The sequence below is a fragment of the Notamacropus eugenii genome, chromosome 6 (assembly GCF_028372415.1).
Source record: "Notamacropus eugenii isolate mMacEug1 chromosome 6, mMacEug1.pri_v2, whole genome shotgun sequence".
Lineage (NCBI taxonomy): Eukaryota > Metazoa > Chordata > Mammalia > Diprotodontia > Macropodidae > Notamacropus > Notamacropus eugenii.
In genome coordinates this window covers 194,731,471-194,757,647 of record NC_092877.1, presented here as the reverse complement: position 1 = coordinate 194,757,647, position 26,177 = coordinate 194,731,471, and the positions used below count along the sequence as shown (strand labels likewise).

General features: G+C 40.6%; 1 protein-coding gene across 1 annotated transcript in view; it reads left to right on the top strand.

Annotated features, from left to right (window-relative positions):
• Positions 1-26,177, top strand: part of LOC140512235 (mucin-16-like) — a 47,957-nt gene that overhangs the window by 3,793 nt on the left and 17,987 nt on the right. The window contains exons 3-8 of the mRNA XM_072621476.1: positions 445-499; positions 595-662; positions 5,105-5,271; positions 6,996-7,120; positions 7,222-7,289; positions 7,623-7,795. Coding sequence (XP_072477577.1) covers positions 445-499; positions 595-662; positions 5,105-5,271; positions 6,996-7,120; positions 7,222-7,289; positions 7,623-7,795 — 656 coding nt within the window. The remainder of the gene's footprint in view (positions 1-444; positions 500-594; positions 663-5,104; positions 5,272-6,995; positions 7,121-7,221; positions 7,290-7,622; positions 7,796-26,177) is intronic.

Here is a 26,177-nt window from a genome sequence, read left to right as displayed (position 1 = left end):
GGAAACTGACTGTAAGCAGAGGAGGTGGGAGTTTCAGAGGAAGGTGGTGGTAGAGGGAGGGGATGGGGGAGTGAGAGGGGTCCTATCACAGATGCGTAATTGGGGTCAGGATGGTCAGTTTTCCTTCCGATAAAGTATAGATCAACTTCAACTGGGTATCCCCTGGGTGAGTTGATGGATGGCAGCATGGGCATTGGTCTACAAGTCCTGAGGACCAAGCTTCAAGTCTCACTTCAGACACTACATATGGGAACATGGAATTTTGACTGAATCCTCCCTGGGCCTCAGGGATGCAGGAATTAAAAGGTCCATAGCAGGTCTAAATCTATAATCCTGTGATCCTATGTATTCAAGGCTCAATTTCTCCTTCCCCCAAAGCAGCCAGAAGCCTTCTGGAGTGTTTCACTCTTGATTTTGCGATTGCCAGCCTGCTCTGTGAAGCAGACGTGGATCAGGCTCCAACCAGTTCAATGCCACTGCGAGCATCCTACAGAATCTGGTGAGAGTCTTCCTTTCCTGTCCTGCTTTCCTCCTCCCTGGGACTCCAGCCTCCATCTGTCCAGGGCCTCACTCATTCTCTCTCTTCCTTCCCAGCTCCATCTCATATTTGAAGAGAACAGCATTGGCTCTCATCATTCTGGATGCCAGCTGACTTCACTGAGGTAAGGAACCCTGAAAGAGACGAGCTCAGGTTGTGAGGGACCCAGATGATATCTAGTGCAGTTTTTCCACTTCTTTTCGACAAAGCCAGGAAGACTACAGCCCTTATACAGCCCACCGCCAGAGGCTGTCTCATCACGATTTATTTCTAGAAGCTTTGGATTGCTTCCCAGTAGGAGCCAAGTGCAGTGCTAGGTATGAAATATAAAGAAAAAGCAATCCCTGACCTCAAGAAGTCCACATTCTGCTGGGGCTAAGGTGATACGATGTGTGCACAGTTAAACAAATATATGATGATCTGAGAAGAGAGAGAAAGGACACTGACAACTGGGAGGAATCAGGGAACATTTTTCATTGGTGGCATCTGAGCCAGCTTCCCTGAAGGGGAAACTAAGGAGTCCAAGAGGCATGTTGAGGGGAAAGTGCATTCCAGTCATGGGAGTCATCTTATACAAAAGCACCTTGCAAAATCTGAGTTCAAGGTACAGCTAGTAGGCCAGTCTTGTGAAAATTCCAAGTGGGCACTATAAACATCAGTCTGGAACACTGGACTGAAGTCAAATCGAGAAGAATTTCAAAGGTCAGGTTAAGGAGTTTTTGTTTAACATTGAAGGCAATAAAGAGCCACTAGAGTTTTGTGAGCAAGGGAGTGATATAGTGAGAGATGTGTCTTAGGAAGATTATTTTGGCAGCTGTGTGAAAGATGGATAGAACAGAGAAAAAGATAGTGATGAATTGGAGGGATGGAGAGACTGCAAACAAGGAGATTAATTGGGAGGTTATTAGAAGCATCTAGAAGAGGGTTGTTGATGACAGCCTTTCAGTGAAAAAAATGTGAAAGATGTTGAAGGAAGTCAAACAGACAATAAATTGGTCATGGGAGGTGAGGTAGAGGGAAAAAATAAGAGTGACTGAGATTTCAAACCTGGCGATTGGTAAGATTGTGATGCCTTTAACAGAAATAAGGAAGTCTGGAAGAGAGACAGGCTTGTGGAGGGTAAAGGAGGAAGTGAAGAGATACCAAGTTCCATCTTGGTAATGCTGTGTTTTGAGATACCACTAGTTCACACAGATGGGAAGAATCTTTTTTCCCCTTAGTTCACTCAAAGACAAGGCTGGGACATTTCAAATGTGCATTTTACTAGCAGGAACACACATGCACGCATATACACCTAACACACATGACAAATGGTTACATTCTATGGGCAAACAATTTTCAAATTGCGAATAACCACTTGGAAAAATATCCAGCCTCCGTAGTAATCAAAAGAGATGCAATTTAAGCAATATGGAAACATCAACTCATTATAATGAAAATGGAAGAAATACTTAAACAACACTCAAATTTGTGGAGAAAAAGGAATACCCGTTCACTGATGATGCAATTGTGAAATTGTAGAATGTTTTTGGAGCACAGACCATCAGTATATAGTAAAAGTGACAGAAATGATCAGATTCATCACATGGTTAGCAGATAACAGTCAATTATAGATCATCTGTATGTGCTCCCAAATCCACATGAATATTGCATCAACCAAGACCTTACACATGGTCATAAGGACTGGGTTCACTAGCCAATCTTCCTATTGTATTATATTTTAGAAAGGAGTTCCAAGAATTCATATGAAGATTAAGTAAGATCCAGTCTAGAAAACTTCTATGTCAGCCTGGTAGAACAGCAGCTGGGTGGTAGTGTGGGAAGTATTCAATCCTATCTACCATCTCCTATCTTCTGTAAGGAGTGTACGACATACACTCAATCTTTGTCCCCAGGTCTCACCTGTCTCCACCAGCCCCTGCTTTGCTTTCTCAGAAAAGGCACTAGAGATTTCCTCAGTCATGCCCTGTGATAAAAGTTAACTCACTTTTAGCTTAGGGACAGTTTAATGGGCCTCAGTTTTGCATGGTCCTTTTCTCTGCTGTTTTATGAACTTTATGTAAGAAAAATTAATTCCAGTGAATTCTAATAGCTTAGACCCCAATCCAGTTAGGAAATTCTTCACATTCAGAGGTTTGACTCTGCTATGATTCAAGTTTTCTGTATGTCCCCCTAACTCCCGGCCTCTTTATATTTGGAACAAAATCAAGACACAGAAAACACTTAGGCAAAAGAATTCATCAGAGTGCCATAGTGCCTGTTATTGCACAGACAGAGAGGAGAATAGACCTTTGGAAAGGTACCCTCAATCCTTGTCGCTTTTGGTTAGAATGCTCTGTTCTGAGATCCCTGCAGGGACTCAGTGACCTACCTTGAGCTTTCCCATTTCCGACAGCTTATCTCCATTCAGTTCCCTTTTTTGCCTGGTAATTCTGTGTTGCCATTTTTTCTCCAACTCAGCTCATTAATCTCTGCATAAAGCTAAAGACACTACCTCCCTACTTCATCCTGTTATGTCTGTCTGTCTGTCTGTCTCTCCCTTTCTCTACATTTCATTTCTCCCTGGTTCTCTCTGACCCTTCCATCTCCCTTCTCTCCCTTCCCCTATCTCTTCTCTTTCTTTCTCCTATGCTCCATTACTTTCCTCCTCTCTTCCACTCCCTTCCTCCTTCTCTCCTCCTTCTCCTCCTCCTCCTCCTCCTCCTCCTTCTCCTTCTTCTCTCTCTCTCTCTCTGTCTCTTTGTCCCCTGTCCTCCTCCACTCTTCTCTCTTCCTTTCCCTCACTTTCTCCCTTCAGTTGTTTCCCTTCTCTTTCCTTCTTTCCCTCACCTTCCCTCCCTCTTTTCCTCTCTCTCCCTCTCTCTTTCCATTCCCTTCCTCTGTCCCACCTCTACTCCCTCTCTAACTCCTGGTCTCAACAATTACAACAATCCACATTACGTTCGAGGCTATGACAGAATGCTTGTCCCCCTGAACCACAAAGCTCAGTGTACCATCGAGTTCTCAGCCCTCTATTAGATGAGGAAGAATAAGAAACTCCCACAAATGAACTTCTGAAGACCCAGAAGGTGAAACAATTCCAGTGAGGCAGAAAAATGGAAACTGTCCAAAGAGCTGGAAGTGAATGCCTCAGGAGCTAACCAGCTAGCTTGGAGTTTTAAAAAGAAGATACATACAAAATACCTGAGTATTTAAATGTATTCCCAAGAGGAGTTAACAGGAAGACTAACAGCAGCAGAGGCTTGCAGACTAGTGACTGGAGTGCTAATACTTCTTGTCAGTTGGAGGTTGACTGCGAAGCTAAGGAAAACAAAATGAGATGTATTTTCAAAAGTTGTGCTGGGGAAAGAGGAGGATCATAGGATAGGCTTGCTAATTGGGGGTGGATGTGATGAAGACAATTGATGACAGAAAAAGGAGACAAGTGCTTGATCTTTTGTGGCTTGTTTTCTCTGTCAAGGCGGATGATTTTGTACTAGAAATGAGAGAACAAAAATAACTAACAGGAAATTTATTTCCAAGATAAGTACAGAGATCAGACAAGAACACTTGGATGCCTTAATGAATTAATTATAATCAATTATAATTAATTATTCCATTTAGGTATGGGATAGACTAGCTGACCACGGAGTTCTCCAACTCTAAATCCTGTGATTCTCTGAATTGGGAAGGGAGAAGGAGGGAACAAACATGTATTAAATACCTACCATGTGCCAGGTATTGTGTGTGCTAAGTGTTTTACAAATATTATCTCATTTGATCTTCACAACAACCCTGGGAGCTAGGGGCTTTGATTATCTCTATTTGACAGCTAATGAAACACAAGCAGGTAGAGTTTAAATATCTTGCCCAGACAACACAGCTAGTCAGTGTTGGAGGCCAGCTTTGAGCCCAGGTTTTCCTAATGCCCATTCCTGGTGTTCTATTATCTGTACCACTTAGCTACAAAGAACTTTATAAAATAATGCAAAAGAGAGAAAAACAACAAAATGAGGAAAATAAACTTCACCCTGAATACACCTACAAAAAGAAGACAAGAGAATCAATGAACAAATAATCTTGAATGGAACTCTTTAGAGAAGTGAGTGAAAAGTTGTATTGTGTGTTGGAAAGACTGTGTTTAAAGATCAGTAGTTACAGTCTATGTTTCTTTGGTTGTGTCGATGTTTAATGTGAAGTTTCCAGAGGCTGTGTGTTGTACTGCGTTAGAGAGTAGGCCTCAAGAGTCAAGAAGACCTGGGTTCAGGTCCCCTCTCTGACACAAGGTGATTGGGTGACCCTGGGCAAATCATCTAATTCCCCGGGCAATGGTCTGAGTCTGTAAGTTGCAGGGAAGATGCTGATGTGCAATAGTCAAGAAAGGTCTATAGCCTTCCCTGCCCGCAGCTCCTTAAATCATTAAAATGATTGCTCGAAGAAACACTTTTTTTTACAATAAGTAATTATTCTAAAATAAACCTGAAATACTTTGTAGAACACGGATGGTCCCTTCTCACTGCAGCTAACTTTTGCATGCCTATGGCAAGCCAGATATTTGACCATCATTACCAATGTGTCCTTTCTCAGGTCTGTGAAGAAAGGCACTGCAGTGAATATCCTTTGTATCCATTGGAAAGTCCCCACCATTCCTAGCCTTGATGGAATGAAGATGTACCAGGAGTTTAGCAATCAGACCCATAAAATTACCAGGCTGGGTCTCTATACCCTTCACAAGAAGAGCCTCTACATCAATGGTGAGCAGCTAACCCTGCCCAGGACATGGAGTTCCTTAGCCTCTATACTTGGTCCCACTTCTATTAATCACTCACCTGTCAAAGCAATTTTCTGTGCCCTTGAGGATCCAGCTTTGCCTTGATGGCACTTATCTTACTGAAAGTAGTTTCCTATGACGTGCTTCAAGTCTGAGGAGGAGTAGAGTAAGTAAGTAAGTCAGTAAGTAAGGAGCACAGAAGTAAGCCTAAGGACCCTCGATGGGCAGATGGACTCCTGACCTGGGAATTACTGTAGGAAATGCTGTGTCTTAACTGATGATCCATATGTGTTCAACTCTTGACTTCAGAATCTCTCTCATGTTTCTCCTTAATTCTTTCTCAAAATCTCCTACTCCTTTCAAACATGGCGGTTCTCTCTCTCCCTCCCTCCCTCTTTCTCTGTCTCTCTCTCTCTCTCTCTCTCAACTCTAGAGTGTTCCTCTTCTCCAGCATGAGCTGTTGTGACTATTCTTATCCTGGGATCAAATAGAAAATACCACTTGGCCCTCCTGACCCTGTTCTCATAGCATCCTGGGAAGGAAAGGATGCACCAAGAGTGTAACAGAGAGAGGAAGGCACTATGCCCCCCTCATTCTCATGATTTAGTCCCCACCAGTTGACTCAGTGGCCAAGCCAAATAGAGTCTGTTTTCCTTGTGTTTCACAGTTCCTTCTCCTCCTTGTCACATGGACATTTGGTCCATGGTTTTCATTCATGATACTTCCATTTCATTCGGTAAAAATCAGCCCTCCAGCTCCATAATCAGTTTCCACAGGTAATGTCTGCTTCCATCTTTGATCCCTTCTCTGGGAGGTTTTGCTTACCATGAGATAGGAGATTTTAGGTTCTTAGGATCATAACATAGAGGATCTTATGATCTCTTGGCAGGAACTTCAGGTCATCTACTCTAGTTTAATTTCTGTCATCATTTTGAGTTGAAGACACTGAGCTCCAGAGTCATATTGGTAGCAAGTGGGACAGTTAGGATTGAAAACCATGTCTTCTTTCTCCAAATCCAATATTATTCCCACTGTGTTGTATTAGCACAAGAATAGGTTTATGGCTGAAGGTTTCCTGAAGGTTTCATTCATTTATTGAGTCTGCTGAGTTTTCTTTGGAAGAAGGAATAGGAGAGTTTCAGCTGGGTGTCCTCAATGATGATGGTGATAGTTTTCATGATGTTTTTTCTTAGAAAACATGACCACACAAATTCAGTATTTCACAATTGTTAGAAGCGTGGACAATGAAAAATAAAACAAAATATAGGTTTACAAATACACTGAAGTATCAAAGAACCAAAACCCAGTGGTTGAACCATAGAGATTCTGCTGCTTCCAAAGATAGTGATATGATGGCTTATATACGTAGCATCCAGAGGATGGGGTCATCATTATTATCATCTGTCACTTAAATAGTATTTTGTGGTTCACAACGCACTTTACAGATATTAACTCATTGGAATCAACAGTTCCAAAGCACAGACATGGGAATTTCTCTTCTCCTGCATATTATCCTTTGTTTGATCATGATGAGAGACTGGGAGATGCTAAACAAAGTTTGGAGGGTTATAGGTTCCCTCATGGATGCAATGAATAGGGCCAGGATACTGAATTTTCCTCCCAAGGACAATACCAACTAGGTGTCCCTGAATGTGCTGAATGAAATGCAGGCAGCATTTTAGATATCTCTCCCTCTCTTTTTTGTAGCTGGGAGCTTCAGCTTTGAGTCTTTCACCCTCAACTTCACTATCACCAACCTGATGTATACAGCAGAAATGGGCCAGATGGGCTCCAGCCAAGTAAGTTCCCCAGAGAGTGACCTGAAGTACCTGGTGAGACATGACTCCCTTCAGTCCCGTTGACCAAGTTACTTTCCTCAGCCCTGAGTATCAAGGCTTAATCTAGAAGTCCCACTGTCTCCTTTCACTTCCAGTTCAGCTTCTTGTTGGAAAAGACAAGCATTGGTTCTCTGTACTCTGACTGCAAACTGACCTTGCTGAGGTGAGATCCCTGGGAGTTATTGGCTTCATCAAGGATGGTACCAATTGATGCCCTTCAGAAAGGAGTTATCTCCAGCCTAATATAATGTGGGTCCAGACAGATTTTCCAATTTCTCATTGAATTGATCCACATCCTCTTGCCACATCATCTTAGGGAGGTGAATTCAGACTTGGAATTTTGGCAGGTCCCCACAAAAATCCCCATTTCACTCTCATTGACATCAGTGTTTACCTCAGGCTTCTCAGGGATGGCTGTCTCTACTTATAGAATTGTTATCAGACTTTTCAGGTCCCATTTCAGGCTTCTGATCCCCATTTTTGTCTCCTTTCCCAGGCCTTTGAAGAAAGGAACAGCAACTGGAATTGTTTTCACTTATGCTTGTCAGGTAGATGTGACAGCCCCACTCTTAAAGAAAGAACAGCTTTACTGGGAGCTGAGCAACCAGATGTGGAACATCACCAGACTGGGGCCCTACACCCTGGATGAGAGAAGTCTCTATTCCAATGGTGAGTGCAGAGCTTTGCATGCAAATACTGATAAATGTTTTTTCATTCATCCATGCATCCATCCATTCATCATTTCAATGGCAAGTAGCCCAGGTCTGCAAATGAAGTTCATTTTAGTTCCTTATTTCAAGGAATCAGACCATCTGTGCCCATTTCACACTCTCTTTTGAGCACCAGATTTTTTCTCTTTCTTACCCAGTTTCAAAGGAAGCTACGACCTGACTCAGACTTCTTTCATGCTTCTTCTTGTGAGGCTGTCTGTTCTTTGGGATGTATTAAGCCAGCATACAGCTAGAGACTAAGCTGTCAATGAGCTCTTTGGAAGGGAGGAAATTTATTTGTTGCCTGAAGTACAACCAATCTCTGACCTGGATCTTCTTCCCTTTAATAAGAGCACCAGCTCTGCCACTCCCCTTTTTCCTGATCCTATGGGCCCCAGGTCTCTCCTCAAACTTCTGTCTTTCTTCACAAGATGATTCTTTCTCTGCATTTTATAATTATCTGACCTTGGACTCCATGAAAAACTGTAAGTGTTCTGTTCCTGAACTTCCCCACACTTCTAGTGTCCCTATTTGGAAGGGTAGAGCTTATTCACTCTACTCTTCATCTCCAACATTGAGTCTAGGGATGGACAGAGAGGAACAGAGAAGGAAGGGTGGGGGATGTGCATATTGCTTTTGTGTTTGAACTTTCCTGTTTCTGCCTCTAGCACCATCATTCTCTCAGTACCTTAAGAGTTAATTCTGGGCCTCAGTTCCCCTTGGGCTGACCAAGCTTTTTGACCACAAAAACCTCAACTCAATCATGGAGCTGAGTTCCTCAGTGTTCCAAAGGTCCCCTAAAATCTTTCAAAATACTCTCATGGTGATATGTTCTAGTGGGTTCCATTGAGAAAGCAGGGTAGACTAGAAAGAGCATCCTAAACCTGGAGTGAGTTGATTTTGTTTCAAAGCCTGATTCCAATATGCTTTATCACCCTTCACAAATCACTTAAATTCCCTGAGCCTCAGTTTCTTTACCAGTCCAGTAAGAGTCACAATACTTGCTGTGTCTCCAGGTTGCTGTGAGGAAGGTGCTTTGTAAATCTTAACTTGCCACAGAACTCTTGGTGGTGGTGGTGATTGTCATTACTGTTCTCATATGTCATATTCCCCAAGCCCCACTCCTTGGCTCTTCATTATTCTAACTACAAAACTCCTTTGGAATGCTCTTTGAAATAAATCAGAGCTTTAATTTCCTCTGTGTGCTGAAGATTCCAAAAGTGTCGTTTGTTTTCACATGAACTCCAACTCACCATCACAAAGTTTCGCTGTCCATTTTCACTTGATCATGTTACTACTACTCAAAACAATATTTCCAGTTTGAGTTCTTCCTCATTTCTTCCCTATCCACTAATTCCCTATCATTTATATGACAAGTTTACCCTTTACTTAGGCTTCCACCTGACAAGTCATCTCTGATTCATCCATCTGCTTCTCCCCTATCCAATAAGTCACATGGATTCTTCTGAAGAATTCCATCTAAGATCTAGCCCTTTCCCATTGCCACTAGCACCATGTGTTAGTCTGGGTTCTCATAGTTTGTCTCCTAGATTGCTGCATCAACTTCTAAAGTAGCTTTTATGCATTTAGGCTTCCCCCCACCCCATCCTGCCCACTCGAACCCATTTGACACATACTCCAATATTTCAATACTTACAAGCATTTTCTTAACATTTCCCATGTGCATCAAGCATTATTCTAAGTGATAGAAATACAAATAAAAAGAGAAAATAATCCCTACCCTCAACGAGCATACAGTGAGAGATTCATGTGTACATGGAAGTTACATACAAAATATATACAGAGTTTATGAAATGTAATCGAAGAATGGACAGCATTTGCCATTGGAGAGGGCAGGAAAACCTCCAACTGAAGGTGGCTGAGCCCTGAAAAAAGCAAGCATTATGGGGCACAGAGGTGAGGACTGATAACATTCCAGGTGTGTGGTTGCTTCCCTTAACCCTCCACCTCCCTGTATAGGCACAGAGAGGAAGAAAATATTAATTCACAGTTTTCATCTTATGGATTAGAGCTGTGCTGCTACCTTTCTTCAGTGACTTTAGGGTATCATTTATTTGTGAGTGACTCAAAAAAAAAAAGTTGAAGTTTTTGCACAATGTACTTCACTGATGAGGAAACTCATATAAAGAAGGATCCCTTGAAGGCTTTGTATATTTTCTCCTCAACACTTGTCTGTTCGAATGTGAAATATCATTTTAATAGTCAAATATCCTCTTTTGAGTCACATGATGATCTTATAAATGTGAATATTTCTTCCACCATGGCAGACCTAACATATCAATGACTTTCTTTTTTGGGTGGATTGCATTCAGTATTTTTAACTCCTCACTTGAACTCCATCAGGCAAAGAGAAAGAGCTTTCATTTTTCTGTCTTTTGTATTTACATTTGGTTCCAGCTCAGCAGCCAATTAAAAGGTTTTTCTTTTGTTTTTTTTTTTTTCCTATTAAATGGGGGAAACTATAAAACAAAACAGCATAACATAATACAAAATACATGGTCTATTTCTGTCTGCGATTCAATTCCATAGTTCTTTCTCTGGATGTGGAAGGTGTTTGGCTGCAAGAGCCCATTAGAAATTTTTTAAATCGATGCATTTCAATGAAGTACTAAGGTTACCAGAAAAATTCCTTGTACACTGTGGTTGTTGCTGTGTATGAAGTTCTCCTGGTTCTGTTCCTTTCACTCAACATCAGTTCATGTAAATCTTTACAGGCTTCTCTGAAGTCTTCCTGTTCATTGTTTCTCATAGCACAATAGTATTCCATTACGTTTACCCCAGCTTGTTCAACTATTCCCCAATTGATAGGCATCCTCTTGATTTTCAGTTTTTGGCCATCACAAAGAGAGCTGCTATAAATATTTTTGCACATGTGGGACCCTTTCCCATTTCTGTGATCTCTTTGGGATAGAGTCCCAGGAGCGATATTGCTGGATCAAAAGGTATGCACATTTTTATAGCACTTTGGGCATAGTTCCAAATTGCTCTCCAAAATGGTTGGATCAGCTTATAGCTCCACCAACAAAGAATTAGTGTTCTAACTCTCCCACATCTTCTCCAACATTTATCATTTTCCTGTTTTGTCCTATTAGCCAATCTGATAGGTGTGATGTGGTACCTCAGAGTTGTTTTGATTTGCATCTCTCTAATCAAGTGATTTAGAGCATGTTATCATATAATTATAAATAGCTTTAATTTCTTCCTCTGAAAATTCCCTGTTCATATCTTTTGACCATTTATCAGTTGGGGAAAGACTTGTATTCTTGTACATTTGACTCAATTCTCTCTATATTTTAGAAATGAGGTCTTTATCACAGACACTAGTTGCAAAAATTCTTTCCCAGTTTTCTGCTTCCCTCCTAATCTTGGTTGCATTGGGTTTATTTGTGCAAAATCTTTTCAATTTAATTCCATTTTGTACTTCATAATGTTCTCTATCTCTTATTGGGTGATAAATTTCTCCATTCTCCATAAATTTGAAAAATACCCTCTTCCTTGCTCCCCTAATTTGTTAACAGTATCAGTCTTTATACCTAGGTCATGTATTCATTTGGATTTTATTCTTTTTTTAAAATTAATTTTATTTATTTTCAGTGTCCTACAATCACTATATAACTTAGTTATTTTTCTCCTCCCTCTCCTCTCCCTCCGCAAGATGGCATACAATTTTTATATAGGATCTACACATACAGTCCTATTGAATACATTTTCACTATAGTCATGCTGTGTAGAAGAATTAAAATGAATGGGAGAAATCATACAACAAACCAAAACTTGATACACACAAAAATGATCTGCTCCATTTTGTGATTGAATTCCATAGTTCTTTCTCTGGATGTGGAAGGCATTTTACCTTAAAAGATCATTGGGAATTTTTATAAGTCCTTGCATTGCAATGAAGTTCCAAGTCTTTCAGAAAGAACTCTCACACACTATGGTCGTTGCTTTGCACAGAGTTCTCCTGGTTCTGCTCCTTTCCCTCAGCATCAGATCATTTAAGTCTTTCCAGGTGTCTTTGAAGTCTTCCTGTTCATCATTTCTTATAGCACAATATTACTCCATTACATTCATATACCATAATTTCCTCAGCCATTCCCCAGTTGATGGGCATTCCCTTGATTTCCAGTTTTTGGCCACCACAAAGAGTGCTGCTATAAATATTTTTGTACATGTGGAACCCTTTCCCATTTTTATGATCTCTTGGGGATACAGTCCTAGAAGCGATATTGCTGGGTCACAAGGTATGCGTAATTTTGTAGCCCTTTGGGCATAGTTCCAAGTTATTCTCCAGAATGGTTGGATTAGCTCACAGCTCCACCAGCAATGAATTAGTGTTCCAACTCTCCCACATTCTCTCCAACTTATTTCCAATTTCCAATTTATTATCTTCCTGTTCTGTCATGTTTGCCAATCTGATAGGTGTGATGTGGTACCTCAGAGTTGTTTTGATTTGCATCTCTCTAATCAGTAGTGATTTAGAGCACTTTTTCATATAACTCTCTCTGTATATGTATATATATCTTTAATTTCTTCCTTAGAAAATTGCTTGTTCATATCCTTTGACCATTTATCAATTGAGGAATGACTTATATTTTTGTACATTTGACTCAGTTCTCTCTATATTCTAGAAGTGAAGCCTTTATCACAGACAATAACTGCAAAAATTCTTTCCCAGTTTTCTGCATCCCTACAAATCTTGATTGAATTAGGTTTGGTTGTACAAAAACTTTTCAGTTTAATATAATCAGAATTATCCGTCTTGCATTTCATAATGCTCTCTATTTCTTCTTTAGTCAAAAATTCTTCCCTTCTCCATAAATCTGATAAATACACTATTCTTTGCTCCACCACTTTGTCCATAGTATCAATCTTTATACCTAGATTGTGTACCCATTTGGACTTTATTCTTGTATATGGTGTCAGGCATTGGTCTGTGCCTAGTTTCCGCCACACTATTGTTCACTTTTCCCAGCAATTTTTGTCAAACAGTGAGTTCTTGTCCCAGAAGCATGGGTCCTTGGGTTTATCAAACAGTAGATTGCTATATTCACTGCCTACTGTGTCTTGAGTACCTAGCCTGTTCCACTTGTCTACCCTTCTGTTTCTTAGCCAGTACCAAGTGGTTTTGATAATTGCTGCTTTATAATACAATTTGAGATCTGGTAGGGGTAGGCTACCTTCCCTAGCATTTCTTTTCATTAGTCACCTTGATATTCTGGATCTTTTGTTCTTCCAGATGAGTTTTGATATTATTTTTTCTAGCTCTAGAAAGTAATTGTCTTATAGTTTGAGTGGCATGGCACTGAACAAGTAAATTAATTTAGGTAATATTGTCATTTTTATTATATTAGCTCAGCCTGTCTACTAGTAACTGATGTTTTTTCCACTTAACTTAGATCTGACTTTATTTGTATGAATAGTGCTTTGGAATTGTATTCCATAGTCCCTGGATTTGTTTTAGCAGGTAGACTCCCAGATATTTTATAGTGTCTACTGTAGCTTTAAACAGCAATTCTCTTTCTGTCTCTTGATGTTGGGCTTTGTTAGTAATATATAGAAATGCAGATGATTAATGTGGATTTATTTTGTAACCTGCAACTTTGCCAAAGTTGTTTATTATTTCAAGTAGATTTTTACTTGATTCTCTGGGACTCTCTATATATATCATCATGGCATCTGCAAAGAGTGATAACTTCGTTTCTTCTTTGCCTATTCTAATTCCTTCAATGTCTTTCTTCTCTTATTGCTACAGCTAGCATTTCTAATACTACGTTGAATAACAGTGATGATAATGGACATCCTTGTTTCACCCCTGATCTTAGTGGAAATGTATCCGGCTTGCCCTCATCACATATAATGCTTGCTGATGGTTTTAGGTAGATATGGCTTATTATTTTACGGAAAGTTCCATTTATTCCTATGCTTTTTGGTTTTTTTCAAGAGGAATCAGTGTTGTAATTTGTCAAAAGCTTTTTCTTCATCTATTGAGATAATCATGTGGTTTCTGTTAATTTGTTTTTCATATGATCAGTAATGCTAATAGTTTTTCTAATATTAAACCGGCCCTGCATTCCTGCTATAAATCTTACCTGATCATAATGTATTATTCTCATGATAAGTTTCTGTGTTCTTTTTGCTCTTATCTTATTTAACACTTTTGCATCTATATTCGTTAAAGAAATTGGTCTATAATTTTCTTTCTCTGATTTGACTCTTTCTGGTTTAGGTATCAGAACCATATTTGTATCATAAAAAGAATTTGGTAGTACTCCTTCTTAGGAAATTTTCCCAAGTAGTCTACATAGTATTGGAATTAACTGTTCTTTAAATGTTTGATAGAATTCACTTGTGAATCCATGTGGCCCTGGAGATTTTTCCTGGGGAGTTCATTTATGGCTTGTTCAATTTTGTTTACTGAGATGGGGTTATTTAGGTACTTAACTTCCTCTTCTGTTAATCTGGGCAGTTTATATTTTTTTAAAATAATCATCCATCTCATTTAGGTTGTCAAATTTATGAGCATACAGTTGGAAAAAATAATTTCTAATTGTTTTAATTACTTCCTCATTGGAGGTTAGCTCACCCTTTTCATTTTTGATATTGGTAATTTGGTTTTTTTCTTTCATTTTTTTAATTAAATAGACCAAAAGAAGGTTTATCAACTTTTTTGTTTTTTTTTTTAATAAAATCAACTCTTAGTTTTATTTGTTAGTTCAGTAGTTTTCTTAAGTTCAATTTTATTAATCTCCTTTGATTTTCGGTATTTCTAATTTGGTATTTACTTGGGAATTTTCAGTTTGTTCTTTTTCTAGCTTTTTCAGCTGTATGCCCAATTCATTGATCTCCTCTTTCTCTATTTTATTTATATATGCATTCAAAGATATAAAACTTCCCCTAAGAACTGCTTTTGCAGTATTCCATAACATTGGTAAATTGCCTCATTATTGTCTTTCTCTTGAATGAAGTTGCTGATTGTTTCTTTAATTTGTTGTTTAACCTACTCATTCTTCAGGATTAAATTGTTTAGTTTCCATTTAGCTTTGGGTTCATATTTCCATAGCCTTTGATTACATCTAAGTTTTACTGCATTATGATCTGAGCCGGATGCATTGACCATCTCTGCCTTTCTGCACTGGATTGCGAGGTTGCTATGATCTAGTACATGGTCAATTTTTGTATATGTACCATGTACTTCTGAGAAAAAGGTATATTCCTTTCTATCCCCATTCAGTTTTCTCCAGAGATCTATCATACCTACCTTATCCAGAGTTCTATTCACCTCTTTAACTTCTTTCTTGTTTATATTGAGGTTAGATTTATCAAGTTCAGAGAAGGGGAGCTTGGGATCCCCCACAGGTATAGTTTTGCTGTCCATTTCTTCCTGTAACTCCCTTAACTTCTCCTCTAAGAATTTGGATGCTATGCCACTTGGAACAAATATATTTACTAATGAAATTGCTTCATTGTCTCTGGTGACTTTTAGCACGATATAATTTCTTTCCTTACCTCTTTTAATAAGATCTATTTCTGCTTTTGTTTTGTCAAGAGATTAGGATTTCTACCCTTGCTTTTTTTACATCAGCTGAAGCACAAAATATTCTGCTCCAACCTTTTACCTTTACCCTGTGTGTATCCCCACATTTCATATGTGTTTCTTGTAAACAGCATATTTTTGGATTATGGTTTTTAATCCATTCTGCTATCCATCCCCTTTTTATGGAAGAGTTCATCCCATTCACATTCACAATTATGATTACTATCTGTGTCTTTTCTGCCATCCCCTTTCCCCTTTTTTATGATTTTACTTCTCCCTTCTCCCTTCCCACCACCTCCTTCAGTCTTCCCTCCCTTCTTTCAGCCCCTTTGCTTTTAATTCTTTTCCCTTACTAGTTCTTCCCTCTCTTTTAGCCTCCCCTCCCTTTTCTTTACCCCTTCCCCTTCTACTGCCTATATTGCTAATTGTACTTCTATCCTTGACTGAATTTATTGTACCTTCGTTGAATGCAATCAGATGAGAATATCTCTCAAATAATGCTCATTTTCTTCCCCTCATTCCCTCTACTTTAATACATTTTTGTGCCTCTTCCTATGGTGGAATTTATTTTTTTTTCTGTCTCCTCCTTTTCACATCTCCCATTCCAATCCCTGCTCACCCTTAAGTCACATTTGTTATCATCACATCATTTAATTTATACCTACTCCCTCTATCTATGTATATCTGTTTTATATTTCATAATAAAAATATAATTCTCAAGATTAACAAGTATCATATTCCCTTATAGGACTGTCAACAGTTTGCCCATATTGTGTAATAAGTTTTTTTTTTTCCCTATTTACCTTTTTATGTCCCTCTTGAGACCTGTGTTTGAAGATTGAATTTTCTACTGCGTTCTGGCCTTTTCATCAGGAAGGTCTGGAAATCCCTTATTTCATTGAATGTCCATCTCCTTGCCTGAAATATTGTGCTCAACTATGCTGGGTAATAAATCTTTGATTGTAGTCCCAGCTCTTTGCCTTATGGAATATCATATTCTAATTCCTTCAGTCTTATAATGTAAAAGCTGCAGGGTCCTGTGTGATCCTGACTGTAGCTCCTCAACATGTGAATGATTTCCTTCTGGCTGCCTGCAGTATTTTTCACTTGACTTGTTAATTCTGGAATTTGGCAACATTATTCTTTGGTGTTTTTAGTTTGGGGTCCCTTTCAGGAAGTGAAAGGTGGATTCTTTCAATGACTATTTTGCCCTCGGGATCTAGGACTTCTGGGCAATTTTCCTTGATGATTTCTTGTATGATATTGTCCAGGCCTTCTGGTAAATCAATAATCCTTAGATTTTTCTCTACTGAATCTATTTTCCAGGTCAGTTGCTTTTCCAACTAGATATTTAACATTTTCTTCTATCTTTTCATTTTTTAGATTCTGTTTTACTGATTCTTGATGTCTCATAGATTCATTAGCTTCTATTTGCCTGATTCTATTTTTTATCAAATTATTTTCTTCAGTTAACTATTGCATCTCCTTTTCCATCTGTCTAATTGTTCCTTTTAAGGAGTTATTTTCTTCAGTTCAGTTTTGTACTTCCTTTTCCATTTGTCCAATTGTCCTTTTAAATTCTTCTGTGATTTCATTTTTCTTATTTTTAAAGTCATTGGTCAGTTTTTCTTCTATTTCCCTAATTTGGGTTTTAAAATCCTTTCTGAGCTCTTCCAAGAAGGCTCTTTGTGCTTCAGATCAGCTCCTATTCCCTTCTGAAGTTTTAGATGGGAGTACAGTCTCAATGTTGACCTCTTTGGTATTTCTGTTTTGGTCCTTGTCCCCACAGATAAATTCTATGGCCTTTTCTTTTCTATTTTGCTTCTTACTCATGATAACAACGCTTTTCCTGGCTTTTAAAGTATATCTCTGCATCTGTGGCACAGGGAACTCTATCCCACAGTTCTTGTGCCTAAAACTTGAGGCTTTGTGTGTTGTGACCTCTGGTTCTTTCAGCTGAAGGTAAACTGCTTCAGCTTACCTGGTGCTGAGCTGGCTGGTGTTGGAAAGCAGAGGCTAGGTGAGGCCTTTTTGGGTTTCCTTGCAGTTACCCTTTAACTAGCTCATTAAGTGTTGGGGATGGGCATTCTGGACACTGAAGGTCTCCTCTGCTGAGCTAGAGCATAGGCAAGGTCAGTGGTTGGTGATCCCATCTGCACTAGTGTCTTCCTGATTCCCCTGGGGTGCTGAAGCACACCTGGGATCCTGGTGTTGACAGTTGCTGGCTTCATTCCCCTGGGGCTCAGGATCTTCTCCTAGTTTGTTGAGGTGAGGCTGCCTGGGACTTCTTTGATCCTGCACTGGTCCCCTTCATCTACAGCAAAAGGAACCCTCCTTAGCAATCTTTCTAGCCTCATAGGCTAAGAGTCTATTTATCCCTTCTGCAGCTCCCACTGTTCCAGGATTTTTCTGGGGAGATATTCTCTGGGCTTGTCAAGGTCAACAAGGGGAGGTGATAGCAAGTACAGATCACTCCACCATCTTGACTCCTTGAACCGGAAATCTCAATGACTTCTGAAGCTGGATATTCATTATCTATATGCTCCATAGAAGATCTATCCACTGCAGTGTAGGTTCTTCCCTAGATCTTTAAACACTCTGTGGGCACTGAGCTTATCCATCTGCCATCCCTTTCTCTTGCTACATGGCTGTCCCACCACCTTAGGCAATCATAGCCTTACTGGATGATTTATTTTATGCCACATCTTCTGGGTGAGTCATCAGGGACAACATGCTGCAACCTGATTATCTCTGCCATTCATTTCTCCATTGTCATGCACCTACAATTGTGTTCCTTCCAATAATGTGTTGTTCCATGATAACATCAGTCTTATAAAGCAAGGGGCTTTTGTGTCATGAACTAGTTTGGCATTGTTAAAAGTATTTCATAATTCCCTGGAAGCAAACCAGCCAGCTTCTTCCTCCTGTTTGATCCAGAACACAACTCAATCACCATATAACATTAATATAATCAACTTATGTACACTGAGCTTTTATCATGCTATGCTGCAGAATAGAACAAACCAAAAACACCTATCCTAGGAAATGGCTCATTCAAACATGGCCTAAAAACTGTCCTCATGTTCAAGATACACTTTTGGTAAGCCTCTTTTCAAAAAACCACAGCTCATGAGCCATTATCCAGTGCTGCTTTTCTGCTGCTTCTTCAGTGCATTGTAGCTATTTAGTAACGATTTCAGTGCAGGATAGTGGTTTACAGCTCTTTGGTAGGCTAGACCATAGCCACCAAGCACCTTCAACCTTTTTACGAGTCAGATCCATAGCTTCTCCTTGTTGGCATGGAAAACAACTTTCAGGTCAAGTAGTTTGTTTTTGGAACTACTTTGCTTACCCCATAGAGACAACTCCTCCAGGACCACCTGATATTTGAATTACGTACCCCATAAATTCCATTCACCTCTTATCTTACCCATAGCTATATGCCCATGTAGACTACTGTGATTAGCTTAGAAAGACTGGAAGACATAAGGAGAAGCTGGGATATTTTTCCAGCTTTTCTGCAGTTATAGCTAAATTGCTGTGCTTTCCTACATTACAGTGACTCATTCTCACCATATCCAATTGAAGCCCTTTGCACTGGCTTTCAGGAACTTTCTTTGTCAGGCCCATCTATGGATCTAATCTATTGAATGCTACTCTCCAAAAGTCAGATTTATCTCCCCTAATTCATTTTTGTAGACTTGAGTAAGTCCCTTCCCCTCCCTTGGCTGTAGTTTTCTTTTCCTAAAATTAAGGCTTTGGAATAGATAAGTAAGGAAATAAGGTTCCTTCCAAACTTCATAGGTTTATAAGGTTATGAATCTTTATTGCCCTCTGAATATTACATGCTTGGTTCTGACTCTGAGGGTATAAGAAATTCTATTAAGAGCTCTATGACCACATCTTATCCAAACTTTGAATTTTCTCCTCCATTCATCATAGGCCACATTACAATGTCAATGATGCATAATGTATCCTTTCTACAAACTCGTGTTAGGTATTTGCCTGAGGATCAGAGGGATCAAGTGACATGACAATAGTCAAAAAGCTAGTAAGTTTCAGAGGTAAAACCAGGTCTTCCTGACTCCAAGCCCAGTCTTTGACTCAGTATGGCTTACTGCTCCTCTACTCCACACACAAGAGGCACGAGACAAATGTTGCCTCAAGTTGAATGCCTGGGCGTCTCTCTCCTTCCCTTATGTAACCATGGAACCCAACCTGAAGCCATTCACACTGAGCACAGAGCTAGAAATAAGTAGAATTTCATGAGACCTCCGTGAAGGGGGAAAAAAGACTTCCAGAGCCAGGCGTGGGAGGTATCCTTTCCCACATAAGAATACATGCTCTCTGAAGTTGACACTGAAGACAAGGATCAAACTTGACATGTATCTCTTTTCATTTTCCTCTGATTCTGTCAGGCTCAGTATTCTGCTCTAAGATCTCCTTTCTTCTGATTCTCAACCTAGTGTGTCAGTGATCTGTCTGAGCATTATGTCATCCACAAGTTTGACAGAATTACTATGACTTCAGTAAAATCATGGATAAGTATGTTAACTGGCACCATCCTTGGCACACAGACTAGTGCTGTGTGAAGTGTACCTATTAGCTGGACAGATGTGATACTTTCTGTCTTTCAAATCTTTTCTTTGTGCATTGTCCAATGAAAGTCGCTTAACCTGAGCCATGTTCAAACACACTGAAGAGTCCCTCTGTCCCCTTTTAAGAAAATAGTCTTCCCCATCGCCATTACATGAAAGTGGGAGAAAATTTAAATAAATACTAGATAATTGAAAAAATGTAATTTAGAAAAACTGAAAAAAGGTGTTACTTTTAGTTATCAGCTTGTGTTTATGTGCACACACACACGTATATATATATATTTCCATGTAGTATTTACTTGTATTTGCACATAATGTGTGATATAATGTAATACATAATAAATCCACATGTCTTTGTACAAAATACTAATATCAAATATTTTTGTCACTGTTGAGTTGTTTCAGTAACTTCCAACTCTTTGTGACCACATTTCAATATATATTTGTACAATTTGTATATATATATTTTGTCACAGATACTGGAATGGTTTGCCATTTCCTTCTCCAGATCATTTTACAGGTGAGGAAATTGAGGCAAACAGGGTTAAGTGACTTGCTCAGGGTTACAGAGCTAGTAAATTTCTGAAGGCAAATTTGATTCTGGGTCTTTCTGACTCCAGGCCTCTCACTATTCACTGAGCCATCTAGCAGCCCTAAACAATATGTTTCTCCAAAAATGAAGTTCAATCTTAACTTTACTGGCTAAAACAAATATTACTCGCAAGACCTTCAAAGAAAAAATATGATTGAGCTTATCATGGTCTTGGCAAGAGAAACTGTTACTGCATAGTGGTGTTGTTATTTAGAATATTCAGGGACCCCTCAAGGACTCAAGTACAGGAGAGGGTAGTCTGAAATCAATTCAGCGATCAAGCATTCTTTGAATTAACTTGGCAGGGCAGAGCTCCATAAAGAATCTGAATTCTTTAAGGAACTTTCAACCTAACAGGAGTGATGCTAAAGCTTACATAGGAAAATTATAATAACATACAACCTTATTCACAGGTGTCATTCACTACTGGAAACAAGGGAAAGGATTTCACAGGGGTGTGTTTTTTTTACATCTGTAGCAGGATGGCTTTGGGAGCTGATGTCTATACCTTGACCAACTTTGGGAATTAATACATGATATTTCTGTGGTTATGAGATAGTTTTATTTTTACAGGAGCATTTCTTCAAAGGTCAACTGTTCTTGTGATAGGGTAAGATCCTTTGTTTCACTGGGGCAGGCCCAGGAGTCACTGCCAGGCACAGTGTCCTTGGGCTGGGGAGAAAACTGTCAGGGACAGTGTATGGGAGCTGGGGAGAAAAGAGATCTTGAAATTGGTGTCCAAGCACAATTACCCTATCAGTGGTGACAAAGGTATCAAAATGTAATTGCTTTTTTACACCTTATTGAAATGTGTGTGTGTGCATCTTAAAAATATGCAGTTTCTTAAGAATATGAGGAGGAAAATGTATTCAGCCCCACCCCAGAACACATGGAGCCTTGATAAATTCCTCATAAAGAACCCCACTGGGGCAGTTTGTTACTGACTTTTCAGGGAAAGGTTGGGAAGGGGTCCTTCGAAGAGACCACAGGGCTCAAGTCTAAAAGGTCACATGAGAACAAAGAACACAGTCCATTCAATGGCCCTAAGAGAAGGCAAGGGGTGATGGACCTTCTTGAACATCCAGCAATTGCCTAAGTTATCCTACTGGGGGTGGGAATGTGTTTGTGGCTCCAAGCACAGGCAGGCCTGACCTGGTATCTGAGTTTCTGGGGGCTCCAGGTGTGACTCAGAAAGCCCCAGGTTGGGGCAGAGCACCTGCAGCCCCCTCTGGCAGGAAAAGAGCCTGGGGAGGTTGGGTGGGGATTAGGGGAGAATGGAGGGGTTGGGGGCAGGGCATCCTTCATTCTTGACACGCCTGCACTTGAGAAGAAGCCCCAGGACAGGAGGGGTGGGAGGGGAGGTGGGCTCAGGTGAGCACAGCTTCTCACTCCTGCACGTGCAGTCCTTGGCCTTCAGCACCAAGTTGAAGGCCACACGTGCCTCAAGCCACAAAAACAAGGCCTGCACTTTGGGCTCCAGATGCTCTAGCAACAGCAGCAGGTGGGAGAGGGCTCTTCCAAACCCTTCAGTCCGCACCCCCTACCTGGAAGCGGTCCAGCTCATTGGCTGGGCACCCCTGGCAGCCACGTGATAATGACTTACTAGTGATTGCTCCCATCCTACCTGCCCCAGAGCCCCAATGGCCCCCCAACCCCTCCACCCAGCTGTGAGACTTGCTTTTGAGGGCATAGGCAGAAGGGGCCAGGGGGACAGGCCAGAGGGGCCTAACCCCATTTGGGCTCTTCCCTGGAACCACAGACGGTTCCTCTGGCCCTGCAGCCTGAGGGGCAGCCTGAGATTCCCCCATGTCAGCCTCAGTGAGAAGGGGCATCCAGGCAGCTGCAGGAGCTGCTGGTGCAAGGCCCTGCCCCCTCCCCGAGTGCCCCTGAACCAGAAACTACTTGGGGAATTAGAAAGGGATGGGGGTCCAGGCCCAGCCCACGTGTGGTTGGGGGGAAGGTTTGGGGTGAGGGGAAAGCATATGGCACATGGGGGAGGACAGCCCTCATTTGAGTCATCTTGGGGGTGGGGGCTTGTTGGGTCACTTAGGGACAACCTGGAGGGTGATGGGCCTGAAGACAGGAGAGAGTCAGGAAGGAGGTTTTGTATTTGGGGACTTAGAACAATTCAAAACACTTAATTTAGTTATTTTCAAACTTACAAAAGATCTTCAGTTTTCATTTTCAAAGCTGAGGTGACCTGTGGGTAGAGATGGAAGCTGAAGTCTGCTTTAGCTTCATGCCATCCACCATCATCATGCAGATGACTTCTTTTCTTGTTTACACTACTCTCTGTCACCTGCCTCTTTGCTAATCCTTCTAGGTTGTCAAGCCACCTTGTAGGGTTACTCTGTAGTCTGCTCCCTCAAAAGTCAGATTTTAATAAACTTATTTTTAGTGATGACTGAGCTAACCTTGTCTCTGGCCTCCTTTATGAAGAGAAGCACTGTTCCCTCATATAGTCCCACTCCTGGGGAGAAGGGAGAGGGTGCCATTCCTCCAAGTTTCTAGTCTGGTCTCCTGACTTGTAGGGAAGAGAGTATCACCCCTTCTGTTCCACCATCTTGCTCCCTAACCTCATCTGCCAAAGACTTTAAAGAACTATCCTGGGGTCCTAAAACTCTGGACACTGAAAAATCCCTTGCCATTTCTCATTTAATGAATAACCAACTCCCACTGGTCATGTTATCTGTATCGGACTCATCCTGAAGACTCACAGCTCTCAGTAGTGAAAACTTGTTCCCTGTCACCTTGTCTGGCCTCTGTTATTCCCATCTGCCACAACCCAGCACTCCCTTCTCTACCCCTAGCCCTTAGAGTCCTATTCTAAACCTAATCATCCTTTCATTTGTGTTCTCTGGAGTGTCTCTTCAATAGATAACAAATTTGATTTCATCTTAGATCCTTTCTTTTCCCATTCCTTCCATCTTCTGGTTCTCCCTGAGCCCTGAATTCTTGTTGATAGCACAGCTTCCCTGGCCACCCTTTCTAGCACTGGCTCGACTTTTATTCCCCCTTCTCCTTACTTGACTTCTAACTCATGGTCCAAGTGGGAGAGATGAAAAGCTCCTTGTTCCCCATTTCCAGGTTCTCTCTCTACCAAGGGGATTCAGTTACCTGTCTGGCTTTGAGCTTCACTCAGTCCATATCTGCCAGCCCATCAAAATTCTAGTACCTATTGTCTGCTTGTTGACAAGACGCTTTCTTTCTGTCCTTAGTAAGTTTGGTGTCACAGTCTTTTTCCTTACAAACTCTTGCTCTCCTGCTAGGGGACTTTCCACATACTCCTAACCTCTCACTTCTCCTCAACTTACTCATTATCCATGACCCATCTCAGCCACACACAGATATGGTCATCCCCTTGATCTTGTCATCAGCCACAAACGCACCACTTCCATGTTCATGAACTCTAAGATTCCCTTCTGTGGTCATAGACAATAGGCTTTTCTCCTCTCTCTCCTCTGCCTTCCAATATCAAACCTTGCTTTTCACCCACAGTGTGACCTCTGATCCCTCAGTCCCTCAGAGTTCTCCTCAGAGACCATTCCTCTTCTTTCACTTTCTTGAGCCCTTGGGGAACAAGTCCAACCCCACTGTGTCCTCTTGTCAAGTCCTTTGTCCCTTCCTTGTATCCTGTCTGATTGTGCCCTGTCAAGCCTGAGCCTTGTCTTCTACACATATTCTGTTGTATAAAAGTGGAGAAAAATCCCTCAGTTGTTCTCACTGTGTCATTCAGATTTCCCATGCTATGTTGTTAGACTCCATCTCAACTGCCCCTTCACTATCACTGGCAGTAGTTTGGCACTTTTTAAATTCACTGACTTTATCAAGCCTCCTGTGGCGTTTCTTCTACCTACACCCACTGTTGCCTCTTGTTTTATTGAAAAAATAGAAGGCTGTTCACTGAGAGCTCCCTCCTCTCCTTCCTCCTCATCTAGTAATACTCATACACCTTCTGCCATTAACTCCACCTTCACCTGTCTCTCACAGGCAGAATTTGGCTGTTCTTGACAAAGCAAACCTCTCTATCTGGAAAAATTATTTCCACCCATTCCATCTCCTCCAGCAGGTTTTGCCCTTTATCATGCCCCCTCTCTCACTTATTTTCAAACTCTCTCTACCTACAAACATTCTCATGTCTCCCCCATCCACAAAAAACCCCCTCACTTGATCCTTTTGTCCCATCTAACTAATCCCATATCTACCTTGCCTTTTGTGTCTCTACTCCTTGATCTGCAGTAGATGCCCCCATTTTTCCTCTCACTTTCTTAACTCTCGATATCTAATTTATGACCTTATCATTCAACTGAAACTACTCTCTGAGGAAATCAGTGACTTCCTCATAGCCAAATGCAAACTTTTTTTCCCTCAGTCCTCATCCTTTTCGACCTTTCTTCAGCAGCCTTTGACATTGTTGATCTCCATCTTCTCTTTGACAGTCTCTTCTCTAAATTTTCTATTCCCTCCTGGTTATCCTCCTGCTTATCTGACCACTCCTCTCAACCTCCTTTACTGATTCATCATCCAAGTCACATCTGCCTACCTTGAGTGTCTCACAGTGCACAAGGCCCTATATACCATTTTGCTCCATGCGCTCTTCAGCTGCCATCGATTCAAGTCTCTCTGTGCTAATGATTTTCAAATCTACTTTTTCAATGCTGACTTCTTTGCTGACTTGCAGCCTTACATCTGATGTATCCTAAGGACATCTTTAACTCAACATGTCCAAAACTCATTTTTACCCCCTTTATTATTGCACTGTTCTATCAGTTCTGTTGCTGGCAAGGGCAGCACTATCCTCCTGATCCCCCAGACTCACAGTCTAGGTGTTGTCCTTGACTTCTTATGATCTCTTACCTCTCAGATCCATTCTGTTGCCAAAGTCTTTCACTTTCACCTTTGTACCATTCTCTTGAATGTGCTCTCTCTTGTCTCCTTTGATATTGTTACCATTCTTGTGCAGGCCCTCATCTCACTTTGCCTGGACTATTGCAGTACTCTCCTGGTTCATCTGCCTGCACCAGGTCTCCTTCAGTCATTTTCCTAAAGCACAGTTATTAAATCCAATTTGTGGGCATGATGTCATTGGTTCTGTTCAAGAACAAATGATGAACAATAGTATCAGTGTACCTGTTTTTCCTCATCCTCGCCACCATTTGTCATTTCTGATAAGTGTGAGGTGGTACCTCAGAAGTGTAATGTGAATTTCTCTAATCAGCAAGTATTTGGAGTATGTTTTGGTAGAACAGTAGATAGCTTTCATGTCTTCTGAAAACAACCTGTTTATGTTCTTTGATCATTTGTCACTTGGTGAATGGCTCCCACTTTTATAAATCTAAGTGTCCTATGTATTTGAGAAATTAAGCCTTTATCAGAGAAACTTACTGTAAAATTTTTTGACAATTCCTTATTGTCTATGGTTTCTTTCAGGAAAATATAGTTTCCTAATTATCTCTTTTAATTAAGTTTAGTTTTGCTTTTGCTTTGTCTGAGATCATGATTGCTGTCCCTGTTCTTTTTACTTAAGCTGAAGGATGACAGATTGTGCTTCAACCCTTTATTTTAACTCCATGTGGGTCTTTCTGTTTCAGGTGAG